Source organism: Malaya genurostris, chromosome 2 (assembly GCF_030247185.1).
Source record: "Malaya genurostris strain Urasoe2022 chromosome 2, Malgen_1.1, whole genome shotgun sequence".
Taxonomy (NCBI): Eukaryota; Metazoa; Arthropoda; class Insecta; order Diptera; family Culicidae; genus Malaya; species Malaya genurostris.
In genome coordinates this window covers 170,470,394-170,486,283 of record NC_080571.1, presented here as the reverse complement: position 1 = coordinate 170,486,283, position 15,890 = coordinate 170,470,394, and the positions used below count along the sequence as shown (strand labels likewise).

General features: G+C 36.8%; 1 protein-coding gene across 3 annotated transcripts in view; it reads left to right on the top strand.

The window, feature by feature from the left end:
- LOC131432375 (integrator complex subunit 3 homolog) overlaps positions 1–15,890 on the top strand; it is an 821,606-nt gene that overhangs the window by 566,926 nt on the left and 238,790 nt on the right. For 2 of the 3 annotated variants that reach the window (XM_058598608.1, XM_058598607.1), the window contains exons 10-11: positions 7,913–8,057; positions 8,120–8,251. The exons of the other annotated variant lie outside the window; for it this stretch is intronic. In XM_058598608.1, the coding sequence (XP_058454591.1) occupies positions 7,913–8,057; positions 8,120–8,251 (277 nt within the window). The remainder of the gene's footprint in view (positions 1–7,912; positions 8,058–8,119; positions 8,252–15,890) is intronic. 3 annotated transcript variants of the gene reach the window in all.

Genomic DNA, 15,890 nt, shown 5'->3' with positions numbered 1-15,890 from the left:
TCGAATTCGCTAGAAAAATGTGTGTTCCGATTCTGTTCCGGAACAGAAGATATCTCGCGTCGCAACATTGAATATAAACGATACACAGCTTTCGATGATAGAGTTCTCACTTGCGCTCTTGTCGTGTAACAATAGAGCCCCGGGGTTGGACTGAACTAAATTCAACTTGTTGAAAAATCTGCCTGCCTCTGCTAAAAGGCGCTTATTGAATTTATTTAACGAATGTAAACAAGTGAGAGATATCGCCATTCAAAAACTTGAAACCCGATCACAATTCGTATCGGCCGATTGCTATGCTTTCCTGCATTTTGAAACTGATCCTTCTTCGTCTAGACAATCGGATCGAGACAAATGGATTGCTTTCAGGTACACAATTTGGGTTCCGCAGGGGCAAACGAACGAACGATTGTCTAGCGTTGCTCTCAACAGAAATTCAAATGGCATTTGCTCGTAAAGAACAAATGTCATCAGTTTTCCTCGACATCAAGGGGGCATTCGATTCAGTTTCCATTAAAGTTCTATCTGAGAAGTAGCATTAGCATGGTCTTTCACCAGTTTTGAACAACTTTTTATATAATCAATTGTCAGAGAAACACATGCATTTTGCGCATTGAGATTTGTCGACAAAACGATTTAGTTACATGGCGCTCATGCTTAAGCCCCCTTTTATACCATTTTTAGGTAAACAACATTGATGATCACTGATTCGTTTGCTGGTGTGCGAGAGAGCATCGAGGCACACATTAATAACGCGATAGAAAAGGGAATCGATAGACTGATCAGATCTTCCAATGATGCTCTGGAGAGCAAAATGGCCTGCTTGGAAAACAGTGTGGCCAAAAAGTTGGACGATTTGAAAAGTTTGTTGATTTAGAATAATCAGCAAAATAATAATGATATGGTTGTAATGAATAGAAGGAGAATTTTTGCAAATAGGAAGACTCACTCGGAGTCGGATGGAAATCCTAGACGAAAGAGAAAAGTTATTTCAAATACTGATGATGAACCGCTTGATAAGAATATTGTTAATTAAGGTAACGACAAAGTATTTGATAGAAATAACAAAAAGTCATCTGGGAAATTTTCTGGAAAAAGAACTAATAGCAATAGAAATCGTAAGACTCGCTTGGTTATTATGATCAAACCTGTCGAGTCTTCGCAAACGAGCGATGACACGAGAAAGGTTTTGAAGGGTAGGTTAGATCCTAGAACACATAAAATTAGTAATTTTAAAAATGGTAAAGATGGCTCGATTATTGTTGAGTGCGCAGCAGGAGAGGACATTCAATCAGTGAAAGAAAACATTGAAAGCAATTTAGGAACTGAATACAATGCTGTTATACCCAAGCCCGGGAAACCAAATCTGAAAATAGTGGGGATGAGTGATCGATATTCCTCTGATGTATTTATTGACCCATTGAAAAGTCAGAATCAGGAAATTTCGATCGAAGATGTAAAAGTTGTTGCTGACTTTGAGAATCCACGCTTCAAATATAACAAATATAGTGTTATAATTGAGGTATAATTGATGGCAGCCGGCAAGGTTTGCGTCGGCTGGGATAGGTGTTCGGTTTTCGAGTCGTTCAACGTATTGCGCTCTTTCAGGTGTGGTGAGTTTGGTCACAAGAGCACCGAATGTTTAAACAGTGAAAATTGTTCCAAATGTAATTCCGCACATAGAACATCTGAGTGTTCTTCAACTGAATTCAAATGCGTTAATTGTCTGAAAATGAACAAAGAAAGGAAATTGAATTTAGACATTCACCATCCAGCATTTAGTAAGCAGTGTCCTGTATATCTGAGATTGCTTGAAACGAAAAAGAACAACATTATGTCAATGGAATAGCAACTAATGGATGAGAGGCATTCAGATATTTTGTATTTGAACATAGCCGGTTTGTCTTCTAATTATGTCGCATTGCGTCATCTTATAGAGGATAGACATCCTTCATTAGTTTTGCTCTCAGAAACACATATTGTTGATTCTGACGCTTTCGATCAATTCAGTGTTCCGGGTTACACTGTTGCTTTTTGTTTGTCCCATTCCAGGCACACGGATGGAGTTGCAATTTACGCCAGAGAATCAATTAAATTCAGCATTCGATCAAACGAAGCAGTTGGAAATAATTGGTTCTTGGGTATATCAGTTGAAAGAGGCATGTAGATGGGAAATTATGGAGTTGTTTACCACTCTCCAAGTTCAAGCGATCGCCAGTTTCTGGAAATTCTAGAAAACTGGTGGGAGAATTTCGTCGATTTCGGTAAACTAAATATTATTACTGGAGATTTTAATATTGATTGGCTCAGTGATCGAGGTTCGACTCAATTGAAACAGTTAGCAGAATTCTTCAATTTGAAGCAAACTGTGAATGAATTAACAAGAATTTCGAGATACAGTAAAACATTGATAGATCACGTGTATTCCAATTTCGACGGTGTTTATTCAAATGTGGAATCCGATTGCACGATTTCAGATCATGAAACAATTGCAATTTCCGTAACGAGCAGCTCTAGAAATGAGGAAGATACGGTGAAAATCAAGTGCTGGAAAAACTATTCAAAGCAAACCCTATCTCGACTTGTATCAAGAAGCTTGGGTTGTACACAGTTGACTGGAAATTTGGATCACAGAGCATCTATTCTTACTGACATATTAAAAAAGTGTACTAATGAATTGGTAACTGAAAAGTATGTTAGTTTGAACAGCTCGAGTAGTTGGTACTCAATAGACCTCTTACGGTTAAAACGGGAGAGGGATAAACAGTACAAGAGATTATGTAGAACTAACAATGATAGTCACTGGAGTAGATATACACAAGCACGAAATATTTATTCATGGGCCCTGAAGAAGACTAGATGTGAATACATACAGAGGAAGATCGATCAAAATCAACAAAACAGCAGAGAGTTTTGGAAAATTCTCAAACAGTTGATCAAGCCTACACATAGTGCATCGAAAAGTATAACTTTTGATGGTATAGAAGAACACACAGAACAAATTATATCTGAAAAGTTCAACAGTTATTTCATAAATAGTGTTCAGCAGATCAATCAAAGTATTGAATTGGTAGGTGAACCTGTTGAAATAACACAGCCGATGAATAACTGTTGTAGACTTGATGAATTTCAACCAATCACTTTTGAGCAATTGAAAAATATTTGTTTTAATTTGGGAAAATCGACGGGTATTGACAATGTTAACTCAAAAGTGATACAGGATTGCTTTCATGTTATCGGACACGATCTACTGAATTTGGTAAATGTATCGTTGTACACGGGGCACGTGCCAAAAGTGTGGAAAGAATCTCTGGTGGTTCCTATCCCCAAGGTTACTGGAACGGATAAAGCCGAGGAGTACCGTCCCATTAACATGTTGCACACGCTGAAAAAAATTCTGGAACTTGTTGTTAAAGATCAGCTGATTAACTATTTGAACTCTAACAGTTTGCTAATACCGGAACAATCGGGATATCGTAAGGGTCACTCTTGTGAAACCGCTTTGAACCTAGTATAGGCAAAATGGAAGGAGAAAATCGAAGCCAAAGAGAGTGCTGTGTTCTTGGATCTGAAGAGAGCCTTTGAAACAATTTCAAAACCTTTATTGTTGCAGACATTACAGCGTTTTGGACTCGGGGGAATGGCACATGAATGGTTTGAAAACTATTTATGTGGTAGATCTCAAAAGACTGTTTTTAACGATGTAGTGTCTAGTTCCCTCGGTAATTCACTTGGTGTGCCTCAGGGAAGTGTGTTAGGTCCTATTCTATTTATTATGTATATTAATGATATGAAGCGAGTCTTACGTTTCTGTGATATAAATTTGTTTGCTGATGATACTGTTCTGTTAATTACGGCTAAAGATTTCAATGAAGCTGTTGCACATTTAAACGAGGATCTAAGTTCGCTGGTTCGATGGTTAAAATTTAAGCAACTGAAACTAAACGTCGCGAAAACTAAATATATGGTTATTTCTTCTGTTAGCACCGGTCATGACGCCAATGTGGAAATAGATGGTGAAACTATTGATCGCGTTAGAGAAATTAAGTATCTTGGAGTCATAATTGATGAAAAGTTAACATTCAAATCTCATATCAATAACGTCATCAAGAAGATTGCCAAAAGATATGGTGTATTATGTCGTTTGAAAAATGACTTAACGACCCATAGTAAGATTCTTTTGTATAAAACATTCATTTCACCACACATTGACTTTTGCCCATCCATTCTGTTTCTTGCTAATAACACACAAATCTTGAGATTACAGCGACTGCAAAATAAGATCATGCGATTAATTCTAAAATGTAGTAGATATACCTCCTCAGATTTTCTACTGAACGCATTACAATGGTTTTCAGTGAAACAGAGAATTTACGACTTAACCATGGTATTCATTTTCAAAATCTTAAATGGTATGTTGCCTCGATATTTGTGTGATCGAATTGAAAGAGGAACTGATTTGCATAGGTACAATACCAGAAACGCATCTGATGCTAGAACACCAAGCTTTCTGTTAGCCAGATCGCAAAACTCATTATTGTGCAAGGGAATAAGTTTTTTCATTTCGATGCCAAGAGAAATCAAACGCGCGACGGCATTGGTGGAGTTTAAAAAGTTATGTATTTCACACATAAAGTCCGCTTTGTAAGCAAATATTTAGTTAGTTAGTTCAAAATTTTTAGATTTTTTATTTTTTTTACGTATTACGAAGATTGTATTTTCTTTTTCTTTTTGTTTGTATATATTATTGTGAGACGTATTAAGTTACTGTGTTCGGTATGATGATGATGGATTTTTAGTTTGTTTGAGAGTTGAAAATAATGAGCAGTCTACAAACGTTTGAGCCTCGCGCGCGAAGCAGGTAGTGACTATTTGGAAAGCGAACAGGACTGGCCGAAGAGCCTTAGCATTCAGTGTGTTAAATTTGCTCTTGACCTTGATCGCAAGGTTTGATTAATAATTTAAGAAATAGATTCGGGAAACTAATTGGGATCGACAGTTGTTGATGGAATTGGGCTTGGCTCTGCTCATCCGCAGTCTCGTTACTCCATCGTAGCTGATGTGTGTAGCGATAAGCTGGTCCGGCGGGAGGAGCCAGGTGAATTACTGTCTGATACTGGTAAAGATATCGGGTTCGATTCCTGATGTGATCAAGGATCTTCCCGGGTTGGAAATGTTCTTGGTTAACCCTGGATAGTAAATCCGAAATATTTGAATGTTATTTTGTGGTCAGTCGTTCTTTTGAAGAAGAATCAATACCTGCTAGATTAATCAGATCGTTTTCTTTTGTTTACTGGTTAAGATATGTGCAAAAATATTAATTATCATTTAGATAACTCGTTCTGCTCACACCTTTGTAGGGGTATGAGGTGGGACCATCATCATCATCATCATGAATGTATCAACACATCCTGCACGCTAAGACAACTTGCCGACGACTGCCCTCACCCAGGATACCTGATCAGGTTGTACAAAACGACGATATTGTCAGTAATAGAATATGGATGTTTCTGTTTCTACTCCGCTGCGAATATTCATTTCATTAAACTGGAAAGAATTCAGTATCGTTATTTGCGTATTGCCTTGGGTTGCATGTAATCAACTCATACGATGAGTCTTGAAGTGCTGGCGGGCGTCCTACCGTTGAAAACCCGATTCTGGGATCTCTCATATCGATTGAAAACTTTGAAAAGCTTGTCGAGCTTGATTCACGGACCCGTTTTATGTCCTTGTATTTTGACTACATGGCTCAGAATATGATTCCTTCTTCGTTTGTTCCCAACCGTGTTCATTTTGTGGATACTTCTAATTCTACTGTGTTTTTCGACACATCCATGAAAGAAGAAATTCGTGGTATCCCGGATCCTGTACGCCCTCAAGAGATCCCAAAAAGTTTTAACAATAAATTCAAAGAAGTCGACTGTAATAAAATAATTCACACTGACGAATCATATCTCGACGGGTCCACTGGATGCGGTAAATTATATGTTCAGCCCGCATCTTCCTGGAGAAAATACGGGAACAATTGAGTGCTTTCTCTGTAAACTCATACTAGATTACCTTGGCTTGGGTCCCATCACATTGTTCCATATGGGGCAATGAGAGGGCGGACTCATTAGCCAAGTTGGGCGCACTAGAAAAAGATATCTATGAAAAACCAATCTGCTCAATGAATCTTTTAGTTGCTGTCATCAGAAAACTCTAGTCAGCTGGCAGAATACATGGAATAGTGGAACTCTGGGACGATGGTTACACTCAATAATTCCACAGGTATCGACGAAAGCTTGGTTCCGGGAGTTAGACGTGCGCCGAGACTTTATTCGTGTACTGTCAAGGCTCATGTCTAAACATTACATGTTCATCGCGCATCTCCGTCGTGTGGGGCTCGCCGAGAGTGGTGTCTGCGTTTGCGGTGAGGGTTATCATGACATCGATCATGTTGTTTGGATGTGTGTCGAGTATTGTGATGCCAGGTCCCAACTCATAGGTTCCCTTCGGGCCCGAGGTATACAAACCTTCGTACCAGTCCGCAACGTCTTGGCAACTCGAAATCTTCCTCATATGACTCTCATCTATAATTTCTTGGAAACTATCAATGCCCAAATTTAGTGCTCTCCCTATCTCTCTCTCTCTCTCTCTCGTCTACAGCTCTATCGCACTCTTCTTTACGCTGCTGAAAGTATGACCTGTATAAACGATACTTCGGAGCATGCACCTGCCACATCAACGTTAGAGCACATCAACAAAGCATCCCAGCCAAGGATAATCTGAAGAACGTGAAGATATAGAAAACTAAAAAATTTGTGCCGCAAACGAATGATGTATTTTAATTCAAAATCAATATTTTGTAAATCCCACCCTCCTCACATTCCTTCACTACCTCTAGGGGAGTATGTCGCCCCCTTAATACGGCCTCCCTTCTTCTCCTATATCAACAAGACAATCGGCCACGTTTGGCTAAAGCAAATGAGCCAAATTAAAGTTTTAATGTAAAATAAAACTTTTAAAATATTTATAAGTTACCAAATAAAAACGTTAGGGTGTAGAAAAACATCTACTACAGCTATGTTACTGGAAATTTTGGCTAATAATTTTGCACTGAAAAACAGTGGACACCGCAAATCATGATTTCTAAAACGCGTTCTCGAAAACATCACATAATGTTGCTTAAATGATGGTTTGTATCATGCAAAGCATTTGGATTTAGTTATTCAGGGGTTTTGGATACAGCATGGTATCTAGAACACTGCTAAGTGCATGTAACTATTTTCACTTTTTACATTTCGTCTGCGGCTCATCAGTGTGTCATTCGTTTATGTTGAACTACTAACACAGCCTAACGATTCAATATAAACCGCTAAGCAGAGGGAAAGTTAATGCTATCTTCAAAACACTTTTTGCACCGAAGTGCTATGTCTTTACTACTGTGCCGACAGAAAACGAAACTAAGTGATGGCAATCTGGCTGTCAACAGACCGTAGATGTATAGAGGTTTTTGGTACAGCATGGGTACTGGTTTAGTGCTAAGTGCACATAACTATTTTCTTTTTTTACTTTCCACAGCTCATCAGTGCGTCAGCAGTTTCTGTTGAACCCAAAAACTCTTAAATAACTACGATCAAAATGCCGTCACTTAGTTTCGGTCGGCACGTTAGTAAAGACATGGCACTTCGGTGCAATAAGTGTTTTGCAGATAGCATTAATTTTACGTTTGCTAAGTGGCTTATCAATTTATTTTTTTGAACAATAATTCAAATTATTTTTTTGAACGATAATTTTTAAAAATATCGAAAAAATTAAGCTTTTATTTTCATTTGTTAGAACGTATCCTCCCTTAGGTATTGTTAAAAATACCCTCGGTGCCTTATTAAATATATCGTGAAATAAAAAAATCATTGTTATTATTTTTTAACAGATGCTGGTGCGAAGAATACGAAGGAAAACTGTCGGAAATAATCGCTGGACTGTTGACCTCAAAATATCCTTCGAGTTCCCCGAATAAACGCAAGCGACCGTTAAAATCTTCGCCAATGCAAAACTGTGCTCCAACTTCCGATCAGGTTTTTAATCTTCGTTTACAAAGTTATCCTATTAATGTTACACTTTGAGCCTTTGCTTCTAGATACTACATCACCTAGAACACTTTCGTCGAAGCTGCAGACATGGTAATGGAACAGGAACTGGCTTGTATGTGCAAAATGAAATGCAACGATCTCTACAGCTAGCTTTTGTTCATAGTACAGATATCCAAAAAGTAAGTTTTAGCTCATTATCAGTTTTGCTCCAAAGTACGTGAATATCTCGACTTGTGTTAATGGCAGCAACATAATTCTTTCACTATTTCATCAAAAATATAATCAGGAACTTAGGATAACATTTTGAACAGTGTGAGATAATCACAAACAACTCAAAAATTAGGTTTTCTCGAAATTTGAAAACAAAGCGGAAAAATCTTTACTTTCGCTTGAGGTTTTCGTGCAAGGACGTCGATTTTGAGGTAGTCAGGCACATATCTTCAACTGAACGTTATAATAGGGGAACCGCGATCGAAAATCGATCATTTCTTCTTGTTGGATGGAAGCAGACGTCGGGGCGAGAAGACGCATTCAAACAGCGGCATCGGAAAGCGCACCTTCTGTGTGATTAAAAACCTCAAACGCGCAGATCGTAGTTCTCATTTGCTTCCGGTCGTCAAGGTGAGAAGACGCATTAAACCAGTTTGGCATCATTTGGCACTGCGAGCGGATGTGTTGCGGTTTGTACGCAAAGCTAACTCAAACAAGAGCTATTGCATCATACAACAGAGCTTCTGGTCGTTTACATTGGAGAGAACGAAAACAAAAAGTGGACAACTTTATAGAAAATTCTTTGCAAATCGAAGGTAAAAATCATCAGTTTAGTGAAAATCCAAAATAATTTGATTTGCTTTGTACACTTTTCACTGTGCGAAAATCGATCGAGAAAAATGTTCCGAATTGTGATAAATATCGTAAAAAAAATCCACAATTTGGTCCTTTTAAAAGGCAGAAATGAATCCTGTACAGCATCTCGATACTCTCTTCCAATGAAATATGCAAATTAGAAATGAAATAATCGACGTCAAAATTCTATAACTGCCTATATGTGTGGCCGTTAAACACGGCCATTTGTCAGCCATTGCTACAAACGAAATCACGTAAAATGAAACCTCTTGAGAAAAATTGATTCAGTTTGGCATCATTTAGCTCTGCGAGCGGATGTGTTGCGGTTTGTACGCAAAGCTAGTTTCAACTCAAACAAAAGCGATTGCATAATGCAACAGAGCTTCTGGTCGTTTGCATTGGAGAGAAAGAAAACGAAAAACGAAAAGTGGACAACATTACATAAAATCAGCCGTTCTAATGGCTCTAAATGTTACCTAAAAAACTATAAAGATTGCTTCTTTGTAAATCGAAAATTAAAAATAGCAGTGTAGTGCAAAACTTAGATAATTTGGTTAGTTATTTTGCAATTTTCACAGTGCTTAATTCGCAACAGTGTTTAAAATCATTTATATCCAATCAGTGTTTAATATCTTAGTGAGTTATCCAACTTGGCCCTTCTGGGATGCCAGAAATTAATCCCGTGTAACATTTTGATAGCTTCTTTTACTGAAATATTGAAATACAAAACGAAATAATCGACATCAAAATTCTCTAAGGTGCCATTTAAAACCATAATTTTATACCCAAAGAATTATGCGAAATTTTACTTCACTATACTGTATACGGCTCATTTTTCAACCATTTGTAGTTTGTAGTAAACTTTCTGCTGATTTGCTATATAAAATGCATAGCACAGCCTCAAAAGCCATTCATTTCGAATTTGGCTGTCGTTGTCATCGTGTTAATTATGGTGCGATCGAGGAATCTCCAAGCGAAATACAAAGCTTGTTACCGCAAGCGGAAGAAGCAGGAGACTCCAACAGAACAAATATCAGTATCACACACAACAGATCAGCCTGGAAATAGATGCGGATACCGCATTTTTATCATTTTATGAAAAAATTTCTGACACTAATTTTGGCTCATTTTTGTCACCAATTGATTCAGATTAATTCGAGTGGTTCACAAAAGCATGCTTCAGTGTTTATGTCACATATTCGGTGTCGATTTTCCAATCAAGCGTTTACGTTGCCTATTTATATGAGAAAATTGATGCGAATCTAAAAACTCTTCTTAATGCACCTAGTGGTGTGATAATGCCTTTCTTTTCTTTAATAACAGTCTCATGTAAATATATTTCATACTTTTGTTAAACATATAAAGCTCACAAATTTTCAAACCTTAACCATATCTGATTCAGCTCAAATTTTGTATGGGAGCTTTTTCTAAGTGCTCAAACTTTTGAGTACCACCGCCTTACAAAATTAGGGGGGATCCCAAAATATTCGCAACCTTAACAACGTTTTTTGTCGGTTACTTCACTTATACCGCAGTCATTTGATCTTCGAACTTGATCAAATGCTCAATAGTAGCTTTCAAACGAGCCTAAGTTTGTTAAAATCGGTTAGCCATCTCTGAGAAAATTGAGCGCGTAAAATACAATGCGTTTCGTCGGTTACTTCACTTATACAGTCATATCTCCGGAACCAAAAGTCACAGCCATTTGATCTTTGAACTTGATCAATGGCCTGACAATAGCTTTCAAACGAGCCTAAGTTTGGTAAAATCGGTTCAGCCATCTCTGAGAAAATTGAGCGCGTTCAAATATTTTCGAAAAGTGCACACACACATACACACATACACAAAAGCACAGACATTTTCCGATCTCGTTGAGCTGAGTCGAATGATATATAACACTATGGGTCTCCGAGGCTCCGTTCGAAAGTCTATTTTTTCCAGCAATTCTAATACCATTTCTCAGAGAAAGGCAAAAACGATTTCGGAAATCTCAACATTTTTCTGTTCCAGTCAATTTTTCACCCAAAAATTTGTTTTCGTTATGACACTACATTTCGACGCTTCAAACAATTCATTTGAGTTGCATACTAGACACAACTGAACACAATGGAATTAAAAATGAAATAACTCAGTGGCTCACTTAATAAAAATAAATTTTCGATTATGTTAAATGCACTACAAATTTAGTCTAGTCACAGCACATAGATTGTTTGGTAATGATAAAACAGGCGATTAGATCATTTCATAATAATTCATTCTACCCTTTCCAGAAATTAGGATACGTACGAACTTATTAATTTTATAGACAGTGAATCGATTCAATAAAAGATTGCATATATTTTGATTGAATGCTACTTATAATACTATGTGAAATTAGATTTAATGATTCTGTATATGTGAGTCTGTGAAACTAATTTAGGTTTGAAGCAGGGAGGATAAGATAACTTCAACAGTTATGATTCTTTTGAAGCGTTTTACTTTATGTAATTATTTATATGTGATCCTTGAAGGCAAGTGTTTTATTAAACATTACTCCAAAATATTTTGCTTGATCAGACCATGTCAATTACGTTATATGATTATGGTTTAGTTTGATGATAGTGGCTACGGGCTTATGCTGGAACTTCGAACTGAATTCATTTTCATGCCACCGTTTTGCTCATAAATTGAAATTTCAGTGCACGACCCCGTCCACAAACCAATCCATTTTTAAGCATACAATATTGAAGTAATGCTTTCGAATCAAGTTAAATGTGGTAAATACATATATAAATCACCGAAATACTAAGAATTGATTAAAGCATAAACTGGCAAGATTAAGATTGAGATTAAGATTGACTCTATTTTTATAAATTCGTTTACTTATATAGTCTATTCTCTCCTAGCCTAGCTAATTAGTTCTTACTATTAGGATCACTGAGAATCCGGTAGGAGGAGTTATAACGCGCAATGTAAATCCGGTTTAACCAATGGGACTCGTTGTATCGTGTCGGCCATTATGTTTTTTTTAAGTAAGAGAGTGAGTAAAGCTTCTCGATGAGCGCGAGCGGGTGTAATACGGAGAGGAGAGGGCGATAGTATGTTGGGTTATTCTCGTGAGTGTTGGTTTGAGTTAGTGTGTGTTCTTGAGTTACTGTTATTCTAAGTCGTGTTGACTTGTATCGATTATGGGACATGAGGGGCGTGAAGAAAAGGGAAGTGACACAGGCTGTTGTGTTTTTGTTTTCTGTTTTACTTCCATGACATAGCGATTTGAAACTTGATGCTTCCTTGTTTCTGTAGTCGAATTTTATGACCACGGCGCTTTTTCGCTGGGTCACCGGAAAGTGCAAGTGTTGACGTTTTAGTTGGCTTCATGCAGGTAATGTTTTTATTTTATGCAGGTTTCTAGGTTTTCGTGGAAGGGTGCTTTTACGGGCTTTTGTTAAGTGCGTGTGGTCTGGGGTGTGTGAAAGATTTAGTCTTAAATACTCATATTACATGGTCTGGGATGTGTGAGGAGATTTAGTGTTAAAGGCTCATATTACATCATCCCCCTTTTGGAAGAATGATGTAACGAAGGGAAATCATTCTGTTGTGCTTTATGGGATTAGGTTACCGTTTATGCGTTCGAACTCCCTAACAATTTTAATGTATATTACAGAGTTTTCTTATAGCTAAAATAACCGAATTTGACAGTTTTTCTCAGAGAAGCTGAGTAAAACTTCACTTACGCCCACGGAAATGATTTTTTGTTTTTTCCCTTTTTTTTAATTTTACGTGGGGTTAAGCTCGGTAGCTGAATCTTAATTCTTAAAGTTTGATGTTACAATTTTGTGAATTTCATGCTTTAATTAGTCTATTTTTGTAAACAATGGTTTTTTCTCTTGATTGTAAACTTTGTATTTCGCAATTTGGATCTTGAAGTTGTGTAATTTTAAATGGACCTAGATAAAATGGATCTAGCTTGCGTCTATTTTCGTTTTATAGATACACTATATCGTTCAAAAGTATTTCTATTTAATTGGACAGGTGGTCTGTTGTTGATTTTCTAATTTCTTTTTGGTGCATTAGATGTTTGTTTGCTATTTCGTGTGATTTGTGTAGTGGGTATTGTGATTCTTTATTGTACATGTCGAAATTATATATCGGTTCAATTTTGTCTGGGTAATTTTCTTGTGGTAGTCTGGCTTTTACACCGAACACTAGTTCGTAGGTGTTGTGTTATATGAAAATGCATAGTATTGTAACCAATCATCCCAGTCAGATTGATGTTCGTCGATAAAAAAGCTGAGCTGAAGTAGATCGCCCGTAGTTGCACTTCGTGATTGACCGAATGAGTGAAAATGTGCAATGAACCAAGAAAATGAAGCAACTTTTTATTAATAGATCAATAACGACGCTGGCTACGACCTAAGGCTGTGCTAATGAGGGAAAGGAACTAATGTTAGTCCGATACTCGTTGTTTCTAGAGACCGCGGGTACCACTGTATCTCCACGAGCATCACGGGATAGGAGATTTGTTAGCAGGGAGGAAAAGAGATCCGGATATGTTTTGGTAAACAATATGATCTCAACAAAACCTGATTTTCGATATTCAGGAGAAATATAATATGTAAGAAAAATATAAAATATCTCCAAGGAACGATCTCACCAGTATCCCTTTTCTCTTGCTCGCTCTGCTGTCAGCAACGCGAGATGAAACACGACCATTGAAAGAATGAAATAAAAATACTCGCCAATGGGTCCACTGCAGACCAACCCTAAACCTTCATTCTGAATGACACGATCTACTTGTAAACTTTCACACATTCCATAGAAATCCAACAACACCGACAATGACATGCAGACAGCGCTTCGATCGGTTAACAGGTTAACATCGTTGAATTTTGGGGCGGTAAATTCTTAGTTTCCGCCGTTTGAGCATCTTTAGTTTCGTAGATCAATATTATTCAATAAACAGCACTCTCACTACTAAACAAACACTTGCCATTCCTGCACTGCCACTCAAAATAATTATTTCAACCAAATTTTTAACTATACGTGTTTAACAACACATTGAAATTATACTTTTTTGAGAGCAGCACCAGGACGCCGCATCGCGCTACCAGTGATGCCAACTCTTCTCCAGATTGATGTTCGTTGATTAAAGATCGCAGAAACTCTTCGAGGCATCTGTGATTTCTTTCCAAAGAACCAATTGTCTGAGGATGATAAGCTGTTGAAAATGTTTGTTTAATTTGCAATTTGTTCTAGAACCTCGTTTTTATACTCGGTTGCTCTATCGGTTTTTAACTCAAGAAATTGTCGTAAGTTAGGATAAAATTTTCTACTAACGCTTTAGCTACTACGTTAGCTTTTTTTTAGGTATGGGTATATATACAACGTATTTGGTTAGTTCACACTGTATGCTTACATCTGTTATTATGGGTTGTTTGGTTGTTTTTTTAATAGGTTTCTTACTTCGCTAGGGGTTTCCGTTGAATAAACAGAGAGTTGATAAGTCTCACTGTTGATACAAGGATTATTATTGTTAGTGTTTGAATTATTCATATGGTTAGTATTTTTGTAAGTATTTAATTTGTTCTGTTCTTTTTCCTTTTTTATGAGTTCTTGTTTTCTTGACATTGACCTTGTATTAACCATCAATATACTATTTGCCTTCAATTCATCTGAGGACATTATTATGCTTGATAACGCATCGGCTGCAACGTAACTTTTACCTTGGATATACTCTATGTTAAATTCAAATTCCTCTACATCTATCCTCATTCTTGTCAATTTGGAGGTTTGGTTTTTCATATTAAATAAAAATACTAACGTTCGTATAGTAAATTTGCGTCCATATAGGTAGGACTTGAAATAATTAATTGACCAGTGTATTGCTGTCAATTCATTCAAAATTACTGATTTATTCTTTTCTCCGGTAGTAAAGCTTTTGCTGGCAAATGCTATTGGTAAGTCATTGCCATTGATTATTTGTGATAAAACTGCACCACATCCAACGTCTGAAGCGTCTGTGGTTAAAATAAATTGTTTATTAAAATCTGGGTATTGTAGAAGTTTTGGTGACATTAGGAAGGATTTTAAGGTTTTGGTACTATGAACATTCCGGCAATGATAGCGATACAAAATTTTCTGAGGAATGCTACAATACAACTGTAACATCACGGCATTGAAGCTCAGATAGGAACACACATCGGAGGTTTCACAAAAATTTTAAAATCACACTCTCATTATATCAGATACTAATTTATGTATTTTATTGTAACTCGGTTTTGAAATGGTTAACCAATAAACCTTAAAAAAAAGGATTTTAAGGTTACAAATGCATTCTGGCACTGTAGTGTCCATGAAAATTTTTGATATTTCTTTAGTAGTTGATTTAATGGGTAGGCTATCGTTACGAAATTTGGGACGAATTTTCTGTAATAATTGTAAAAGGCGACAAATCTTCGCACGTCGTTGCTACTTGTTGGTGTGAGGTAATTTTTTATTGCCTCGTATTACTGTCTGGTAGGATTCCTTTATCTGTAATTTTGTGACCTAAATATGTTACTTCTGTATTAAAAATTTGCATTATTTGAGATTTAGTTCAAAATTGTACTTCCTAATGCGTTCAAAAACTTTTTCTATGTTCTGAAGGTGGTGTTGGATTGAGCATCCAACTACTATATCATCTATATATACAAAAGCATGTTCAGGTGTTAATCCTGACATTGCGATTGTCATCATTCGTTGAAAACGGTTTGGACTGATATTAAAGCCAAACGGTAATCTTTTAAATTGAAAATGACCGGATTGGGTCGAAAATGCTGTGAATTTTCTAGAGTTTACTTCTAAGGGTATTTGATGAAATCCTGACATTAAATTTATTTATTATTAAATATATTCGTCTGACAATAAAATGGTCTTAATGAATATGTATTAGTCAAGTCATAAAATTGTAAATCGCTGTACTTTCTGCGCGAATTTGTGTGTTGGTTCATCAAA